The following is a 21,378-nucleotide window of genomic DNA, read 5'->3' as shown; positions in this document are numbered from 1 at the left end:
TTATGGGAAAGCTGTATACAAGGTGGCAGTGTATGCTGGCTGGTATATAGATTGTAGTCCCGAATGCTGGGAAATCTTTGTGCAGCTGTGAGAGATATGACAGTCTGTGACAATGCTATGTAGCTTATGGGAAAGCTGTATACAAGGTGGCAGTGTATGCTGGCTGGTATATAGATTGTAGTCCCGAATGCTGGGAAATCTTTGTGCAGCTGTGAGAGATATGACAGTCTGTGACAATGCTATGTAGCTTATGGGAAAGCTGTATACAAGGTGGCAGTGTATGCTGGCTGGTATATAGATTGTAGTCCCGAATGCTGGGAAATCATAGTGCAGCTGTGAGAGATATGACAGTCTGTGACAATGCTATGTAGCTTATGGGAAAGCTGTATACAAGGTGGCAGTGTATGCTGGCTGGTATATAGATTGTAGTCCCGAATGCTGGGAAATCATTGTGCAGCTGTAAGAGATATGACAGTCTGTGACAATGCTATGTAGCTTATGGGAAAGCTGTATACAAGGTGGCAGTGTATGCTGGCTGGTACTGAGGCAAGGTATATTGGTAGGTTACTGTAGTTACTGGCGATACTATCTTTGGTCAAACCATAAGCTTATTATACTACTATACTGTATTATTACTATAAGAGACATCACACCAGATTACTGGGAAGAGAGTCAGTGTGGCAAACATGTCAGCTGATCTTTCCCATACAGTGCCAGCTGCCACATTATACATACTATATATTTATTCAGACCAATGAATGCCAACAACATTCTACAACTATTATTGAGTGTTTGATGACTGCTATTTCTGTTAAATATTCTGTCATGAAATACAAACTGACTGTCTGTATTGTTCTATTCATAGGAATGCAATTTACCTAAAAATGGCGGAAGCAATGAACTTGCCTTCAGAAGTTGAAGACTGGACAAAGGATCATGTGAAACTGTGGATTACAGAGAAGCTTAAACTGGATTCATCTGTTGGAGACATTCTCTGCAATCAACATGTGACAGGAGAGGTCCTAAACATTTTAACAAAAAAAGACTTCTTGGAGATGGGAATCAAGCATGGACCTGCCATATTAATAATGAACAAACTGAAAGAGCAGGCTCAGCAAAGCAAGCCAGGAGGGAAAGAAACACAGAAGGAAACCAAAAAACATAAATCAAAAACTGACGCCACTACAAGTGTCAGTGTCCCGGAAAGAACAAACACCGCTCCAACTCAAGGGGAAGACAAGGAGTGTAAAGAGTCTGGGAACCATAAGCTTTCTGCTGCAGAAGATAATTATACTCATTCAAAAACAACCCCCCATCCTTTTGACTGCACCACTATAATCAGATGTTACACTCAACATTATAAACTCCCACCAGAATCTGGGACCTCCAATTATATCGACCCCGTACATGAGTACAAGGAATTTACAAACACAGAAAGTGCCAGCGTGGAGGATAAGAAGATGAAGTTCTGCAATGAGGTTTTCCGCTTTGCGGCTGCGTGTATGAACGCCCGCACCAACGGCACCATCCACTTTGGAGTGCGGGACAAACCACATGGAGATATTATTGGGGTGCATATTGAAAACTGTGAAACATATGTTAGTTATATAGATCAAATGATGAGCAAATACTTTGAGGAAAAGCAACTGCACTTAGCGAAGCAATGCATTCGCCCACCTCGTTTCATCCCGGTCCTCTGCCAAGACAACACAAAGTCTAATCTGGATGTTGTGGAGGTGGACGTGGTTCCTGAGTATGCCTACTGTCACTCACAGATATTCTATACCTATCAACAGACTCTCACTGAGAAATCATGGAAAAGAAGTCGGGATAAATCTTGTTTTCTTAGAGATGGTGAAAGTTCCAAAAATCTTCTGGCCAATGTACAAAGTAAGGATGCTGAGATCACATTTTTTTCCCAAACAAAAGACAGGGATGAAGCTCGGAAGAGAGCCGAGGACAAACAGAACAGAAAAGTAAAGAAAAACCAAGAAGATGGTTCCAGACTTATGAGCCTAATAACAGGCAACAGAGACACGCTAGACAATTCCTACTATAAATGGTATATTCTTGTTGCAAACAAATGCCAAGCGAGCCATACAAGACACCTGGACTTCATGCATGAAATTCCTTGGTTTGCTGTGTTGGATTTGGATCCAGAGTCAGTAACAAGCGGCTTATGTAACGTTTACCAAGAGAAGCGGAAACCTAGTTTGCATTTTCCAAGCCAATACCAAAATATGGACAATATCACAAAAATAGAAGAGAAGGTAGAAGAGCTAAAGCTGTATCAGAAGGCCAGCTGGATCTTCTGTAATGGCAGACTGGATCTCGAAAGTCACGAATATAAGCCACTAAATAACAAATTATGGCAAAAAGATAAAGCAGCACAAGTAAGAAGACTGGTTTCCTTTCTTTCTAGAAAAGACATTCTAGAAAGAGGGAAATTCCTTGTTGTGTTTCTTTTGCTTTCACCTGTTGAAGACCAAGGAGATCCCATGAATGAAGTCTTCAGTGCCTTTTACCAGGAACTTAGCGGTATGACAGATGTACTGTGTATTTGTGAAAGTGAACACATTTTTCAGAACTGGAGAAGTTTACAAACTAGACTTGTCAGTGAAGCAGAAATGGAAGAAAGGTGCATTTACAGTTTGGACATTGAGAATCTGAATGGAACCATTCTTAAACTGAAAACCAGTACTCGGTCTTCAAGCCGATTTCTGCCATCACATGGAGGATCTTCAACTATTCTACACAGGAAAGATGAAGATCTCATGACGTCTCTAGAGATTGTGTGTGCCAATGAATGCCATGACACAGAGATGGAGGACAATGAGCAGAAGTTCAAAGCGTTCATTAAGGCTCAGGAAGAACATTTTTATAAAGGAGGTAAAGTAACTTGGTGGAACTTTTACTTCTCAATGAAAAAATACACAGGACCATTTATTGAAAGGGACATCCATAAAAAGCTGAAAGAACAGATAGAATTTTGGTCCAAATGTGACAAGCAAATGAGTGTAAAAATCATTACTCTTTTTCACCATCCCGGCTGTGGAGGCACCACCACTGCCATGCATGTCCTCTGGGAACTTCGTCACACATTTCGGTGCGCAATGTTAAAGCGTAAAACTGATAGCTTTGTTGATATTGCAGAAGAAGTTATTAATCTTGCTGTTTCTGGATCACCCAACCGCACAGATTATTTCCCTGTATTGCTTCTTGTAGATGATTATGAAGAGGAAGAAAATGTTTCCATCTTGCAGAACTGCATTCGTTCTGTAATTGCAGAAAGGTACCTAAGATTTGAGAAACCAGTTGTGATCATTTTAAATTGCATGAGATCCCAGAATCCAGAGCTAAGTTCCAAATGCAGTTGTACAGACAGTGTTCCCTTAACAAAAAAGCTATCTGATCAAGAGCAAAGAGGCTTTGAGAAAAAATTAAAGGAGATTGAGCAGAACTATGAAAAGCCAAATGATTTCTACTCATTCATGATTATGAAAAGCAGTTTTGACAAGAAATATATTGAAAACGTTGTAAGAAATATCCTTAAAGGATTGAATAATGCCAGCAAGCAGGCCAACCTTATTTCTGTTCTTGCACTCTTAAACAAATATGTAAAAGATTCAACAATTTCTGCATCAATGTGCGAGGAGTTTCTTGGTATTACAGCAAAGAAGACCTACTGGGGTCATGAGAGCATAGAAGACACAATGGGTGCTTATTTCAACATAATACTCCGTACGGAGGTGGAAGAATATGGACGCTACCAGGGACTACGGATAATCCATCCACTGATTGCAGAACAGTGCATCGAGGAGTTGACCAACACTTACTCCATTCAACAAAGCAGCATCATGAGGATTTTATTAGACTCCAGTGTGTTTCACAGCAATAGAATTGGCAGAGAAATTCTGTCTCAGAACATGCAGAGTATGCTGGTGACAAGACATCGAAAAGAGCATGGAGACGACACAGACACACGTTTTTCTCCATTAATTGAAGAAATACAAGAACATGAAGGTAGCTTGTATGTGCAGACAGTTCTGATAGAAGGATCAGAGAGATTCAACGAAAACCCTTACATCTGCCAAGCCTTGGCAAGGCACTTCTACATTCGAGAGAAAAACTTTGATGATGCATTTCAATGGGCAAAAGCAGCCAAACGAATTGCGCCAACAAATTCCTTCATCCTAGACACTCTTGGTCAGATATATAAGACTCAGCTGAAAACCTTGATGGACAATTTCACCAAAAACAATCCTTTCTCAGAAGAAGAGCTAAAACTCCTTCTAGAAACAGCTGAAAATGCATCTGTGGCCTTCCGAGAGTGCCAGGAACAAACTGAAAAAACAGAAAGAGAAAGAATGGAATATGAAGTATCAAAGGCTAAACGTTATCGAGTGTATAATACAGTTGGATATCTTGGCCAAATTGAGGTCTGCAGTTACACAGTAGAGATACTTTTAAAGATACCTTGGTTCCATTCAAAAGACCCTCTCTGTAAAAAACACCTGATACAGTATTTGTCTGGTAAATGGGATATTCCCAATGATATCAGAGAAGATCATGAAGAATACTACAACGTCCTAACTGAATTTCGATCTTTTTTAGTCAAGCTGAACTCTTATTTAAAGGCTGCTTTTGATTTCTTTCAAGATTATTTTGTGTACCTAAAACAACGAAACATCCTCAAGGAAAGTACAGAGTTTAAAATAAGAGAAAAAGTAACAGAATATTACAGAAAATATAAACAAGTGTTTTGTGAGCTTGATCTAGTGCAGATTACAGATGAAGAAGACCCACAGAAGGGGAATGTTTTACGACACACAGAAGATTACAGGGTATGCCTTCAGTCATACAAGGCAGACAGGTTCTCGGGAATACTGGAATATCTCACAGGTCATGGAGCAGCAGATATAAAACTGGAAGCCATTGTAAAAGCCTACACATACCTACTCCACAACCGCTTGGACAGATTCATTCTGAGAGACAAACAAAATTTTATTTTAGCAAACATTGTTCTTCATTGTATCTCTCCAAAATCTGCACATATCTCACCACTTGAAACACTAAAGAAGTATCTCAGAGAAGTTTTGCAAACTTCTGGCTTGGATAACAAATTTCCAGAGCCTTACTTTCTGGCCTCATTATTGTTCTGGCCTCACAGCATTCACCAACTGGATTATGATTCAAAAAACATAGCCGAGTACATTATCTCCATGAGAAAAACCTTCAGAGGTCAATATCGGCACATGTGTCATGCCAAACAGCCAATAGCACATATCTACCTCGGCAAAAACACTGGCTTAAAAAGACTAATTCACAAAGATAAAATTGACAGATGTTTTCCTGGAACACCTACATCTGATCTGAACTCTCTCTGGCAGAGTGGAGACATCTGGAAGAAAGAACCAATAAAGGAGCTTCTTCTTCCAGTAACTGGAAGAGCTGAAGACAACTTGATTTATGTAGAGTGTGAAAATGGCATTAAGATCCCTGTAAGGCCTGTTTATCTCGGCCAACTGAGAAGTGGCAAGAGCATTGAGCGGGTGTCCTTCTACCTGGGGTTTTCTATGGATGGTCTTATCGCTTATAACATAGAAAGTATATGAAGAATCTGGTGGTGAACTTACCATTGGTGCTGGACTGCACAAACTGATAACTACAATCTCATCCTTGTATTATTATTATTAATATAGCACCAACATATTACGCAGCACTGTACAGAGTATATATTGTCTTGTCACTCAACTGTCCATCACAATCTAGTCCCTGCCATAGTCCTATGTCTATGTATGTATTGTGTAGTGTATGTATCGTAGTCTAGGGCCAATTTTAGGAGGAAGCCCATTAACTTATCTGTATGTTTTTGGGATGTGGGAGGAAACCGGAGTGCCCGGGGAAAACACACACAGACACGGGGAGAATATACAAACTCCATACAGATGTTGACTCAGCTGGGATTCCAACCGGGGACCCAGCGCTGCAAGGCAAGAGAGCTAACCACTACTCCACCATGCTGCTGTTGTATAACACAACATTCTGTTTTTTCACCTGGTTTAGATTCTTTCAGATCATAAGGTTCACCTTTCTAATGTCGCTATTTTGTACTTGAAGTGGACCTCCATTTTTAGTGAAAGATAAACACATTCCCTTCAGTTTAGCTCTACATGTTGCACTACGGGAAGGGAAACATTGTTACAGCCTTCTTACTTTGTTCAAGTGTAAATACAGAAACAATCGTAGCAATGTCACAGCTGCTGCCAGTCACTCAGTTGGGTTTGAATCCTGGCTGGAACCAATAATTACTAAGCGTGCTATAGGTGGCTGTGGCTCTGGTTAGCTGCCCATGCTCTTTCATTCCTTAAAGGGAACCAAAGATGAACGATTCACACAAAATAAACATATCAGTCGATAGCTTGTAAAGAATAAATGCTCTACCTGATAATTTCGCCGCTCTGGTGTGCCTTTTTGAGTGTTTTTTATGCATTATTGCTCCAGGAAATATCCAATATGGCCGCCGGCTCATATCCCTTCTGCTTGCGGGTTATGAGTTGTTCTGGATGTGCTGTCTAGGCTATATGAGACTATAGACAAGCAGGGTGCTGCTGCAGCCTTTCACCTGTCTGCTTTCAACTATTATTCTGGCATGCTGTGTGGCTGCCTGTAGGAAGTTTCTCATAGAAATGAAACTGCATACAGTAGATAAGTTACACGTTCTGACGAAGCTCCGGGGGCGGGGCGAAATGCATTAGCGCGACTCACAAACATATCCGCACGCCAAGCCGCCATGCCAGCGTGGTAACTGCATTGCTGAACTTCTAAAGCAGTCTGAGCCCAGTGAACAACTATAGAGACGTATAGCTGATAAGTATAAATTCAATCTCAATGTTTGTGGACATTCATCTGTGCAGAAATCCCTGTTGCGAGTGGACAGGTGGACAAGTGCTTTGTTACCTAACATTATTCCTATGAATAGGACTGAGAACAATCCTTTCTATGCATGATGCAGATGATGTACCTACATTATATATGCTGTGAACCACGAGGATTATACAGATGATAAGGAGGCCTAACTAGATGGTGGCTACTATTAACATTGTTGCTGCAGCGAAGATATTTGTTTATGCAATTCAAGGTGCAGTTTCTGCTATAGATCCGGAATCCTAAATCCATTATGTGGCAATCTTTTTTAAAGCATGCTTATATCTTTTTCACTGATGGTACCACAGTTTGGTCTATGGACATTAGAGTTCTGTTTATGGACTGCAAGTGCATAGTAGGCCCCTAGCTGTCTGAATCTGTAAGTCCTTACTAGGCCCAAGAAGTATATGCAATGTATGTGATGAGTTTACCATGTGAAATTTGAGCTGGCGGCAATATGTGTATGATCATATTGGTCCCTACTAGTGTTGGGTGAACAGTGTTCGCCACTGTTCGGGTTCTGCAGAACATCACCCTGTTCGGGTGATGTTCGAGTTCGGCCGAACACCTGATGGTGTTCGGCCAAACCGTTCGGCCACATGGCCGAAATAAGAGCGCATGGCCGAACGTTCCCCGAACGTTCGGCTAGCGCTGTGATTGGCCGAACGGGTCACGTGGTTCGGACCCAAACGCGCTCTGATTGGCCGAACTGTCACGTGGTTCGGGTAAATAAATACCCGAACCACGTCATATCTCCGCCATTTGTCTGTGGGTTTAGCTTTGGGTAGGCAGGCAGGGTAGTTCGCGCTCCAGCCACGCTAGCCAGGGTCCCCCCAGTCATTGTGTCGCTGCTGAGAATAGTAGTACACCGCTCGCTCAGCATTCTGTTTACTGCCACTCTGTGTACCTCGCTCAGCCACACTATATAGCATTCTGTTTACTGTTCTGTGTCTGCTGGGAATAGTAGTACACCGCTCGCTCAGCCACACTATATAGCATTCTGTTTACTGCCACTCTGTGTACCTCGCTCAGCCACACTATATAGCATTCTGTTTACTGCCACTCTGTGTCTTCTGGGAATAGTAGTACACCGCTCACCCGCCACTGTATAGCATTGTGCTCTGTGTCGCTGCTGGGAATAGTGGTACACCGCTCACCCGCCACTGTATAGCATTGTGCTCTGTGTCGCTGCTGGGAATAGTGGTACACCGCTCACCCGCCATTGTATAGCATTGTGCTCTGTGTCGCTGCTGGGAATAGTGGTACACCGCTCACCTGCCACTGTATAGCATTGTGCTGTGTGTCGCTGCTGGGAATAGTGGTACACCGCTCAGCCACACTATATAGCATTCTGTTTACTGTTCTGTGTCTGCTGGGAATAGTAGTACACCGCTCGCTCAGCCACACTATATAGCATTCTGTTTACTGCCACTCTGTGTACCTCGCTCAGCCACACTATATAGCATTCTGTTTACTGTTCTGTGTCTGCTGGGAATAGTAGTACACCGCTCGCTCAGCCACACTATATAGCATTCTGTTTACTGTTCTGTGTCTGCTGGGAATAGTAGTACACCGCTCGCTCAGCCACACTATATAGCATTCTGTTTACTGCCACTCTGTGTACCTCACTCAGCCACACTATATAGCATTCTGTTTACTGCCACTCTGTGTCTTCTGGGAATAGTAGTACACCGCTCACCCGCCACTGTATAGCATTGTGCTCTGTGTCGCTGCTGGGAATAGTGGTACACCGCTCACCCGCCACTGTATAGCATTGTGCTCTGTGTCGCTGCTGGCAATAGTGGTACACCGCTCACCCGCCACTGTATAGCATTGTGCTCTGTGTCGCTGCTGGGAATAGTGGTACACCGCTCACCCGCCACTGTATAGCATTGTGCTGTGTGTCGCTGCTGGGAATAGTGGTACACCGCTCAGCCACACTATATAGCATTCTGTTTACTGTTCTGTGTCTGCTGGGAATAGTAGTACACCGCTCGCTCAGCCACACTATATAGCATTCTGTTTACTGCCACTCTGTGTACCTCACTCAGCCACACTATATAGCATTCTGTTTACTGCCACTCTGTGTCTTCTGGGAATAGTAGTACACCGCTCACCCGCCACTGTATAGCATTGTGCTCTGTGTCGCTGCTGGGAATAGTGGTACACCGCTCACCCACCATTGTATGGCATTGTGCTCTGTGTCGCTGCTGGGAATAGTGGTACACCGCTCACCTGCCACTGTATAGCATTGTGCTGTGTGTCGCTGCTGGGAATAGTGGTACACCGCTCACCCGCCACTGTATAGCATTGTGCTCTGTGTCGCTGCTGGGAATAGTGGTACACCGCTCACCCGCCACTGTATAGCATTGTGCTCTGTGTCGCTGCTGGGAAAAGTGGTACTGTATAGCATTTCTGTACTGCCACTGTACTGCTGCCAGTCAGCGTGTACTGTAAGGATAAGTGAAATGAGGAAGAAATCCGGTGAAAGAGGGAGGGGCAAGGGAAGAGGTGTTTCCCCTGATGGTTCATGTACAGGCCACAGGGGAGCACCCAAGAAAACCCACTCAATACCGCCCATGTTGTCCAGGACAACAACCCTCACAAATCCAAAAGAATAGGACCAGATAATTACTTGGATGACCTCTCAAGCATCCAGCAGTGGGTTAAGCAGCACCAGCACATCACGCACGAGGTCCGAGTCCTCAGCCAGTTACAAGGAGCCAGTGGGCACAAAGCTGACACAACAGGCAGCGACACCACGCACACAACTGCCAGATAACCAGTCCGATGAATTACCTCAGGACACAATGGGGTATTCGCAGGAGCTATTCCCAGGCCAACAAACTTCCACCTTTCAAAGGTCAATGGAACAGCCAGAAATGTTGTGCCCGGATTCACAACCATTAACTATGGGAAATGCACCGCGCACTGAAATACAAGGCGAGTCTGAGGAGGACTCGGAAACCCAAATCCCAGAGCAAGTTGGGCAGGAGGGGTTGCAATTGCAGGAGGTCGGCCGACAAGATCTGGAAGACGACGTTGGAGTGAGCTGCGCAGAGGTTGTTCTGGGGAGCTCTACTCCACGGCGGCGGCCCCCCACAATGACATATGACGAGTTTGAGGAGATGGAAGAGGAGGGTATGGACAATGTGGACAGAGACCCAGATTTTGTTTGTGAACGAGAACATCGCCGTCGTAGCAGCAGCACAGATGAGTCTGTTGAAGAACCCACTGCTGCACGAGTTCGCCTTGTGCCACAAGGTAGGCGGCGCGCAATTTCAGGCACCACAAGCGTGGAAGTTCAAGTGAGAGGCAAAAGAGGAGCAAACAGAAATCGCCAGCAAGGCAGGTGCTCCAAAGTCTGGGCTTTCTTTGAAGACTGCACTGAGGATGTTACCATGGCGATTTGCAAGGTGTGCAAGACCCGCCTGAGCAGGGGGAAAAGTATTAACAACCTCTTCACCACCAGCATGAGCCGCCACATGCTATCCAAACATCCCACTCTGTGGGCAAACTCGGCAGGACAGGGTACCAGCAACACTGCCTCCATTGGGTTCACCAGACTCACCACCAGACCCGCCTCAGCAGCAGCGGTAGCCCAGCCATTGCGTGGTTCACAACATTCACAAACATCAGACGACGCTGACACTGTCACTTTCCGGAGTAGTGCTCTTGAGGTCTCCCAGTCTTCATCAAACACAACAACCAACAGCCCTTCCGTGTGCAGCGCTACGGTTCAGTTGTCTGTGTCGGAGATGTTTGAGCGCAAGAGGAAATTGCCAGCAAATGACCCCCGGGCCGTGGCAGTAACAGCCAGCATAGCCAAGCTTCTGGCCTGCGAAATACTGCCATATCGAGTGGTGGAGACAAACAGCTTCAAGGGCATGATGTCAGTGGCCATCCCACGTTACGTGGTTCCCAGCCGCTACCACTTTGCGCGCTCTGCAGTGCCTGAGTTGCATGAGCACGTGGTCAGCAAAATAACCCGAAGCTTGAAGAATGCCGTTGCCTGCAAGGTTCACCTCACCACTGACACCTGGACGAGTGCGTTCGGCCAGGGTCGATACATCTCCCTTACCGCGCACTGGGTGAACCTTGTGGAGCCTGGCAGCGATTCCTCACCTGCTACGGCACGGGTGTTGCCCACGCCACAAACAGCTGCACCGCCGTCCCTCCCACTGGATAACAACAGCAGCACCTACCTCTCTGACTCCTTCTCCTCCAACGCATCTCAAAGCTGTACCTCATTCGGAAACGCTAACCCAGCAGCAGTAGGATCGTGGAAGCAGTGCAGCACAGCTGTTGGCATGCGTCAGCAAGCGTTGCTGAAGCTGATCTGCCTTGGGGATAAGCAGCACACAGGGGAGGACATTTGGAAGGGAATAAAGGAACAGACGGATTTGTGGCTGGCACCGCTGGACCTGAAACCGGGCATGGTTGTGTGTGATAATGAGAGTAATCTCATTCGCGCTTTAAGGTTGGCTAAGCTGACACACATCCCTTGCCTGGCGCACGTGATGAACCTAGTAGTTCAGCGGTTCCTGAGGACATACCTAGGCGTGGCCGATCTTCTGTTGAAGGTGCGTCGAGTGGCCAAACATTGTAGAAATTCCAGTACTGCTTCGGGGGCACTCGCCAAGATGCAGGAGCGCTTCAATCTCCCCCACCATCGCTTGCTGTGTGATGTCCCTACGCGCTGGAATTCTACGCTGCACATGCTAGCACGCTTTTGTGAGCAGAAGAGTGCAGTGGTCCAGTACATGACGGCGCAGTACCGAGGCGCATCCGGACAGCTGCCAAGCTTCTGTGGATCCGATTGGGCCAACATGTTGGACCTCTGCCAAGTCCTCCAAAATTTTGAGCAATCCACGTTGCTTGTGAGCAGTGACAACTCTTCAGTCAGCATTACCATACCACTGCTGTGTTTACTGAAGAGGTCAATGTTGAAAATCAAGGAAACAGCTGTCATGATGCAACTGGGGGAATCTGAAGGAGAAAACGATCAGCGTGATGGTACCAACATCAGGCCATCCGCCTCAGGGAACGCTGGCCCCAGCAGCTATGACGAAGAAGAGGAGGAGGAACAGCTGGAGTTGGAGCAGGAATTTCATGCCACCACTGACGAGGGCCAGAGCGGTGCACGTTGGACTTCCACAATTCAGCGCGAATGGTCAGCAGAAGCAGACCAGGAGGAAGGTGACGACTATGATGCATCACAACAACTATCACAACGCTCACAAGAGGATGATGAGGATTCTGGTAGGACTCTGGCACACATGGCTCAATTCATGCTAGACTGCATTGAACGTGACCCACGCATTGTGCGCATTTTGGACAACACCAATTACTGGGTTTATACCCTTCTGGATCCACGGTACAAACACAATGTTCCAAAACTGCTTGAAGAAAGAGTCAGACAGGTCAAAATGGAAGAATACCAGCAGGCCCTTGTGGAGACTTTAGAGAGGAGATTGACATCCTCCCCCTCCTCTAGCCAGTTGTACGCCGACAGACTGACTTCCGCAAACCCAGGACGACCAGGAGGGCAGCAAACAACGCAAGCCGCAACTAGTGCCCAAAAGGGAATGGTATCGGCAGTGTCCTTGGAGTGGGAAAATTTTCTGACACCCATGCAGCAGCAGCCCACTGAACAGCAAGCGTGCAGATCCACCTCCAACACCGATCGCCTGGAGAAGATGGTCAAGGACTACATGTCAGATGACGTAGCTGTGTCGAACAATCCATCTGCACCCTTCAACTATTGGGTATCGAAGCTAGACACCTGGCACGAACTGGCAATGTACGCAATAGAGGTGCTGGCTTGCCCGGCAGCCAGCGTTATGTCGGAACGCTGTTTCAGTGCTGCCGGAGGCATCGTCACAGATCGGCGTATCCGCCTCTCCACAGAAAATGCAGACCGTCTGACTCAAATTAAAATGAATCAATCCTGGATTGGAAATGACTACGCAACACTCCAGGACCCCAACCAAGTAACATGACCAATGAACATCTGGGATGGTGTAGCGTTTCCGGTCCCTGTTTATTGAACCTCTCATCTGTATTACATTTATGACTACATGGCGGCAAAAAGCATTGCTGCTATATCCGCACGCTTTTTGTCCTCATGCAAGGCCTGGGTTGTTGTGTCTCACAAAGCGTGGCCTTCTCCTCCTGCGCCTCCTCCTGTTCCATCATGTCTGCTGCTGCTGGGTTAGCATTGCCGCGTGGTCCCTGTTTATTGAACCACTTATCTTTATTACATTTATGACTGCATGGCGGTACAAAGCATGCTATCCGCACGCTTCTTGTCCTCATGCAAGGCCTGGGTTGTTGTGTCTCACAAAGCGTGGCCTTCTCCTCCTGCGCCTCCTCCTGTTCCATCACGTCTGCTGCTGCTGGGTTAGCGTTGCCGCGTGGTCCCTGTTTATTGAACCACTTATCTTTATTACATTTATGACTGCATGGCGGTACAAAGCATGCTATCCGCACGCTTCTTGTCCTCATGCAAGGCCTGGGTTGTTGTGTCTCACAAAGCGTGGCCTTCTCCTCCTGCGCCTCCTCCTGTTCCATCACGTCTGCTGCTGCTGGTGCTGGGTTAGCGTTACCGGTCCCTTTTCGTGGAACCTCTTCTCTGTATTACATTTATGACTGCATGGCGAAAAAAAGCATGTTACCTGTGCAAAGAAACATGACATTTTCCACATTTAAAAGACAGTTTTTCCTTTGAAACTTTACAATCAATTTTCTCAAAAACTATAAGCTCTTTTTCAAATATTTTTTTTCCTCTTGTACCCACTCCCAAGGTGCACATACCCTGCTAATTTGGGGTATGTAGCATGTAAGGAAGCTTTACAAAGCATGAAAGTTCGGGTCCCCATTGACTTCCATTATGTTCGGAGTTCGGCGCGAACACCCGAACATCGCGGCGATGTTCGGCGAACGTTCGCGAACCCGAACATCTAGGTGTTCGCCCAACACTAGTCCCTACATTTTTGCCTCTGTGAGAGTACTATTTGTTTACCTGGTCAATACCCATTGGATGGACTCAGGATACCTCACGTTATTTACTGGAGGCTCTGTGGAGTACCACTATGGTCTAATATATATATGGCGAGGGTTTTTTATGTAGGGTGGGGTGGGTGATGTAGGTGCACTCTACAGTTGGCTTGGCACTCACTGATATATGCTTATACTAGCTTTAACAAAAAAAATGTCTTACTATTTAATAAAATATTTTATATTTCTGCAATATCCATATAGTAATGTACTTTTTTTCATGCTAATAGTGTGCGACATATACTGGCTTGGCAGCTTTGTGTTTTTTGTCGATGGTTTGGTGTTGCCAGTGTCGGCACCTATTTTTTGACATTATATTGCAAGCAGGATTATACCTGAATTAAAATTGTTATTATAATATTTTGAAGTACAGTAGATAATGACAGGCTGCACAGTGCACACAGATACACTTGTGTGTGTCAGAGAGGTTCTTTCTTGGCAGCAGCAGCCCCTCCCATATCAACAGCTCTGAGTATGAAATCTGAGCCAGGAGGGGGAAGGCTTGGGCTTGAAAAGACTCCACAGAAGAGTGACTCAGCTATAATGATTCCAGGTCAAACCTCAACTGAATCAGTCGGTGGATTCTTATCACAGTTGATAACAGATAGATTAGACTGAGAAGAATAAAACTAAAAGCAGGGTAGGTGTTTACTGTCATGTTCCCACTGATAAATGTAATAAAATACATGAGGGCGCTTCCTCTCTGGTTCTCTTTAAGCCCCATACACACGCTCAACAGCGCTCTTTTATGCAGCACAATCGATGAACAACTTTTGTTGTGAAACAATTTGAAATAGCTAAAAAAAAGTATTTTGCTATTGTTCACACAGCTGATAAGACTGATAAGAAGTCAATACAACAGTTGGATTGACCTCTTATCAGTCTTATCAGCTTTTTGAACAATAGTACTATATTCACAACAAAAGTTGTTGAACGATTGTGCTGCATAAAAGAGCGCTGTTGAGCGTGTGTATTGGGGCTTAAGGACAAAAGGGCTCTACAGATATTAGCCCTTCATTTGTGGAAATGTGATGGGTAAGTAACAATTGTTGCTGCTCTATGCAGCTAATTACTCATACAACATATTCCGTGGCGCTGAATATCTGGGAATATCTGGGCAGTCTGTACTGCAAGCAGAATACAGATTCCAGGCTCAGACACAGGTGGATATCATGTCTGTCCCATAACAGGGAGAACAAGGGGTTATATATGACTTACAAGGAGCCAGCGTAGGTACACAGTTTTATGTTACACTGAGATAGTATGGAGCTCAACAGTCCGCAGCTTTAGCACAAAATATAGAGTAATAATGAAATATTGAATGGGGATATACACAGCCTCTGGTATCAGCAGTCCAAATAAGCTGTCTTATCTTTTTAGATATTGTATTTCTGTAAACGTTTTTATATTGTAAAAATCTCGCACATGCTCAGACAGATCTCACGCATGCTCAGACAGATCTCACACATCCTCAGACAGATCTCGCACATGCTCAGACAGATCTTACGCATGCTCAGACAGATCTCACACATGCTCAGACAGATCTTACGCATGCTCAGACAGATCTCACACATGCTCAGACAGATCTCACACATGCTCAGACAGATCTCACACATCCTCAGACAGATCTCGCACATGCTCAGACAGATCTCGCACATGCTCAGACAGATCTCGCACATGCTCAGACAGATCTCACACATCCTCAGACAGATCTCGCACATGCTCAGACAGATCTCACACATGCTCAGACAGATCTCACACATCCTCAGACAGATCTCGCACATCCTCAGACAGATCTCGCACATGCTCAGACAGATCTCGCACATGCTCAGACAGATCTCGCACATGCTCAGACAGATCTCGCACATGCTCAGACAGATCTCGCACATGCTCAGACAGATCTCACGCATGCTCAGACAGATCTCACACATCCTCAGACAGATCTCGCACATGCTCAGACAGATCTCACACATGCTCAGACAGATCTCACACATCCTCAGACAGATCTCGCACATGCTCAGACAGATCTCGCACATGCTCAGACAGATCTCGCACATGCTCAGACAGATCTCACACATCCTCAGACAGATCTCGCACATGCTCAGACAGATCTCGCACATGCTCAGACAGATCTCGCACATGCTCAGACAGATCTCGCACATGCTCAGACAGATCTCGCACATGCTCAGACAGATCTCGCACATCCTCAGACAGATCTCGTACATGCTCAGACAGATCTCGCACATGCTCAGACAGATCTTTTGATCTGATAAAGTAAGACATTCGGAGCTATTTCCACCTTGAAATCAGGGTAAGAGTTTACAGGAGTCGGGGGCTAAGCCAACCACTGCTAAGAAAGTCCCGCACCTGCCCAACCTTCATTTAGACCTGGTTTAAAGGTTGGGTTGTGCAGAAGAGGTGTCATAGGTCCAATCTGGTATGATAAAGAGAAATTCTTAGCACAATGGCAAAACTCATCCAAAGAAGAAGCAATCAGGGTGTGCCCCCAATTCCTGCCCAGCTTTTGAGTGCTTTTAATGCAGAGTATGCCAGCAAATTTACCTTTGTAGAAATTCTGTTCCAAGGAGACCTGGTCTTTTGTGCTGATGTGAGCTGGCCAGTCAACTATTCTAGCTAGTTGTGCAGCTGGGTGATAGTTTCTGAAGTTGGGTAGACCAACTTTGTTTTCTGGTTGAACTCGATGGACGTATGTCTTTTTTTAACCCAAATAACTATGTAACGCCTCCATCTGGTTTATCCCGCTTAACGCGTTCTAGCTTTCTTTGTACCCCATATAAAGGTGTAACCTGCTTATGTAGCTCTTTGAAGGATCCTGGAAGCTGAATTGGTATAGACAATAAAAGAATGGATTGGGGTCGCACACCTTCTTAAGTATACCAAAATATAAATTTATTGATTGCTTATCTACAGATCATCCCATAAATACCCACAAGTGTAATAACATATATCCCAAACAATTAAAACCAACAAATGCAGAGCATCAATAGCTATATGCATGTGACCACACTGTGATGATGCTTATATTGGATATAGCTATCCTGGCCAGGAAATATACCATACCACCAATGCAGTCATCCGCGCTATCTCTCTCCTTTCATACTTGTGCCAAAGCTGATCAAAAGTTATCGGGGGGCCCCCTTATCCACACAATGAAGTCTGATGCACCATGACTCCAGCAAGATATGCTTTGAAAGTTATGCACCCTGATGAAACGTCCAATGAGGACGTGAAACGCGTCGGTGGGCGGAGCTTACGCGGATGCGTGTGACGCAGCATCTTTCTCCACACATGCCGGATGGGATCCCGGGCTGGCGTCTTGCATCATAGCGGTACACAGCGCTGTGAGGAGGCATCTTTACTGATCCCAGCGCGAGTGTGGCAGGACTGAATGGTTTAATACCTGTACCCGGGATACACTACAGAAAAGCAGCTGACGAAAGGAGGGGTGAGACCAACCAATGCTGCCAGGCTATATGCGGCAGCGAAATGAAATGTGCATAACTTTCAAAGCATATCTTGCTGGAGTCATGGTGCATCAGACTTCATTGTGTGGATAAGGGGGCCCCCCGATAACTTTTGATCAGCTTTGGCACAAGTATGAAAGGAGAGAGATAGCGCGGATGACTGCATTGGTGGTATGGTATATTTCCTGGCCAGGATAGCTATATCCAATATAAGCATCATCACAGTGTGGTCACATGCATATAGCTATTGATGCTCTGCATTTGTTGGTTTTAATTGTTTGGGATATATGTTATTACACTTGTGGGTATTTATGGGATGATCTGTAGATAAGCAATCAATAAATTTATATTTTGGTATACTTAAGAAGGTGTGCGACCCCAATCCATTCTTTTATTGTCTATACATTATATGGGTTTAACCTTCCCCTTTATTAGTGTATGGGATTAGTAGCCAAAAAAGCGACTACAATACAGCCAATTAATTAATTATATAAGCTGAATTGGTATAGCCTGGCTGATGTACAGATATTTAGGGAGGATAGTTATTTTAATGACTGCCACCCTCCTGAACCAAGATAAAGATTTTATATTCCCCTACTCTTCAAGTAGCTTCTCAAAATTTGTGGCAAAAGGGAGTATAATTTAGTTTGAATATATTCGCAAACTTCGCTGGCAACTCTGTGCCCAAATATACAATCGTCTCAGGGTCCTACTGGAAGGGGAGAGATTCTGGGCATGCTTCCAGTACTTGGTGTGGTAGACTGACATTAAGTGCTCAAGATTTTGCATATTTTGTATAGTTTATCTTTAAATTGAAAATCTTACCAAAATGGTGGAAATTGGAGATCAGTACTTAATACCTTTTCAAAATGAGCGGCACTCCGCACTGGGGAAACAGCTGTCAAATGCACAATGGGAAATGTATACCTCCGTGCCCATAACACGTCCTTGAATGTCTCCATACAAGAACAAGGCTTTAAATTCACCACATCCTGGTGTAGGACTCAAGTTTAGCTACACAAGATTTTCCCATCCATCCAAGATACCGGTTGGGGAGCAATCAAACACTTCCTATAATTGCAGACCAGCTTTTTACATGTATCCACGGGTATTTTTACCCATTCATTTTTAGCAATGAGCTCCAAATCTTTCAGGTTGGAGGGTCTTCTTGCCATCACCCTGATCTTTAGCTTCCTCCACAGATTCTCAATTGGATTCAAGTCAGGGCTCTGGCTGGGCCATTTCAAAATGTTAATGTTGTTGTCTGCTAACCATTTCTTAACCACTTTTGCTGTGTGCTTTGGGTCATTGTCATCATGAAATGTCCAGTGGTGCCCAAGGCCAAATTTCGCTGCAGACTGCCTGATGTGGTCATTGAAGATCCTCATGTATTACTTTTTTTTCATGGTGCCGTTTACTGTAATTAGGTTCCCTGGTCCATTGGCTGAAAAGCACCCCCAAAGCATTAGGTTCCCACCACCATGTTTGGCAGTAGAGATGGTATTCTTTGGGTTGAAGGCTTCTTCTTTTTTATACCAAATGGAGGAAACATCATTGTGACCAAACAATTCAATTTTTGTTTCACAGAAGACCAGAAGTCTTCTTCTTTGTCCAGATGAGCATTTTCAAAGGCCAAGCCAGCTTTTTCTATGCCTTATCTGGAGAAGTGGTGTCCTCCTTGGTCTACATCCATGGAATCCAGCAGTGTGCAGTGTCCGTTGGATTGTCTGCCTTGAGACATTGCCACCAGTAGAGCCCAGATTCACCAGGATGGCCTTGGTGGTGATCCTTGGATTCTTTTTCACCTTTCTCACTATCCTCCTGGCCAGCACAGGTGTCACTGTTGGCTTCCGACCACATCCTCTGAGATTTTCCACACTGTGGAACATCTTGTATTTTTTTATAATAATTTGCACTGTAGCCACTGGAACTTGAAAACATTTAGAAATGGCCTTTTCCTGACTTGTGAGCAGCCACAATTATTATTACTATTTTTTATTTATATAGCGCCAACATCTTCCGTAGCGCTGTACATAGTACAAACAAATAATGGGGAACAAATATACATAAGAAATACCAGACACTGTACAGTCATGACATTGAATAGAATGAATACAGATACATACATAGTTGATGTGTAGTTGGTACATGTACATATGTTAAAATTACAGCAGTATGAGAAACACTAGGAGGAGGTCCCTGCCCTTGTGAGCTTACAATCTAGAGGGTAGTGGGGAGGAAACAATAGGGAAGGAAGCACAGGGGTTAGTGGGTGAGCCAGTGTGCCTTCAGAGCTGCCTATAGCAAATTATAGGCTTGTCTGAACAGGTGTGTTTTCAGAGTACGTTTGAAGGTTTCCAGACTCATGGCATGACGAACCGGCTGAGGGAGAGAGCTCCAAAGGAAAGGGATAGCCCGTGAGAAGTCTTGGATACGAGAGTGAGAGGAGGTGACTAGGCTGGAGGACAAAAGGGTCTCCTGTGAGGAACGGAGGGTCCGGGCAGGCAGGTACCTGGAGATTAAAGAGGAAATGTATGGAGGCGATAGCTTGTGTAGAGCTTTGTATGCAAGTGTGAGAAGTTTAAACTGGATCCTGTGGGCAACTGGTAACCAATGGAGGGATTGGCAGAGAGGGGCTGCCTCAGAGGATCTAGAAGAGAGGTGGATGAGACGGGCCGCAGAGTTTAGTAGGGATTGGAGAGGTGCCAGTCTGCTTTTTGGTAGACCACAGAGTAGGGTGTTGCAGTAGTCAAGACGGGAGATGATTAGGGCATGCACAAGCATTTTAGTTGCTTCTTGTGAAAGGAAGGGACGGATTCTGGAAATGTTTTTGAGATGGAAGTAGCAGGAGGTAGTTACAGTGTTAATATGTGGTTTTAAGGAGAGCTCAGAGTCCAGAGTTACCCCTAGGCAACGAGCTTTGGGGGTTGATACTATTGGGGTGTTATCTACATTGATTGTGACAATGGGAGGTGGAACAGAGAGCGAAGGTGGAAATACCACAATCTCTGTTTTGCTCATATTGAGTTTAAGGAAGCGGGATGACATAAATGTAGATACAGCGGATAGACATTCGGGGACTTTTGATAGTAGTGTGGAGAGGTCTGGGGCAGAACAATAAATTTGGGTGTCATCAGCATAGAGGTGATATTGAAACCCAGAAGAGCTTATTATCTGTCCCAGGCCATGGGTGTAAATGGAAAAGAGGAGGGGTCCAAGGACGGACCCTTGTGGTACTCCCACAGACAGTGGGCGCGGAGAGGAGTTGGTATTGGCATAGGAGATCATGAAAGAACATCCAGACAGGTAAGAGTTGATCCAGGAGTGTGCTAGGCCCTTGATTCCCAGTGTTGAGAGGGTCTGGAGAAGCAGGGTATGATCAACAGTGTCGAAGGCGGAGGACAGATCTAGGAGTATTAGTACCGAAAATCTGCCTTTGGCTTTAGCAACTAGGAGGTCATTGGTGAGAACGGTTTCCGTAGAGTGTTGAGGGCGGAAGCCAGACTGGAAGGGGTCCAACAGGGAATTAGCAGAGAGAAAGTTAGACAACTCTGAGTAAATGTGGCGTTCCAGCAGTTTGGAGGCAAAGGGAAGGAGAGAGACTGGGCGGTAATTAGAAAGGGCAGTAGAGTCTAAAGAGGGTTTTTTGATTAGTGGTGTTATGATAGCTTGTTTAAATGAAGAAGGGAAAATGCCAGTTGAGATGGAAAGGTTAAACAGTGTTGTTAAAGCAGGAATGAGGGGGGAGGAGAGCTAGTGGATAAGATGAGAGGGAATAGGGTCTGAGGCGCATGTAGTAAGATGAGCTTTAGAGATTAGTGAAGAAAGACGCTGTTCAGTTAAGGCAGAGAAGATTGTTAGCGGGGAGGAGGTTTGAGTGGGTGAGTGGTTATGTGGAGAGGGATAG

General features: G+C 45.2%; 1 protein-coding gene across 1 annotated transcript; it reads left to right on the top strand.

The window, feature by feature from the left end:
- The first annotated feature begins 884 nt into the window (after positions 1–884).
- LOC137519508 (sterile alpha motif domain-containing protein 9-like) lies at positions 885–5,823 on the top strand. Its single transcript, XM_068238465.1, has one exon. It carries the CDS (start codon positions 885–887, stop codon positions 5,613–5,615), a length of 4,731 nt encoding a protein of 1,576 aa, XP_068094566.1. The 3' UTR covers positions 5,616–5,823.
- The last annotated feature ends 15,555 nt before the right edge of the window (positions 5,824–21,378 follow it).

Source organism: Hyperolius riggenbachi, chromosome 5 (assembly GCF_040937935.1).
Source record: "Hyperolius riggenbachi isolate aHypRig1 chromosome 5, aHypRig1.pri, whole genome shotgun sequence".
In the NCBI taxonomy this organism is placed as follows: Eukaryota; Metazoa; Chordata; class Amphibia; order Anura; family Hyperoliidae; genus Hyperolius; species Hyperolius riggenbachi.
This window is presented reverse-complemented; position numbering and strand designations above follow the sequence as displayed.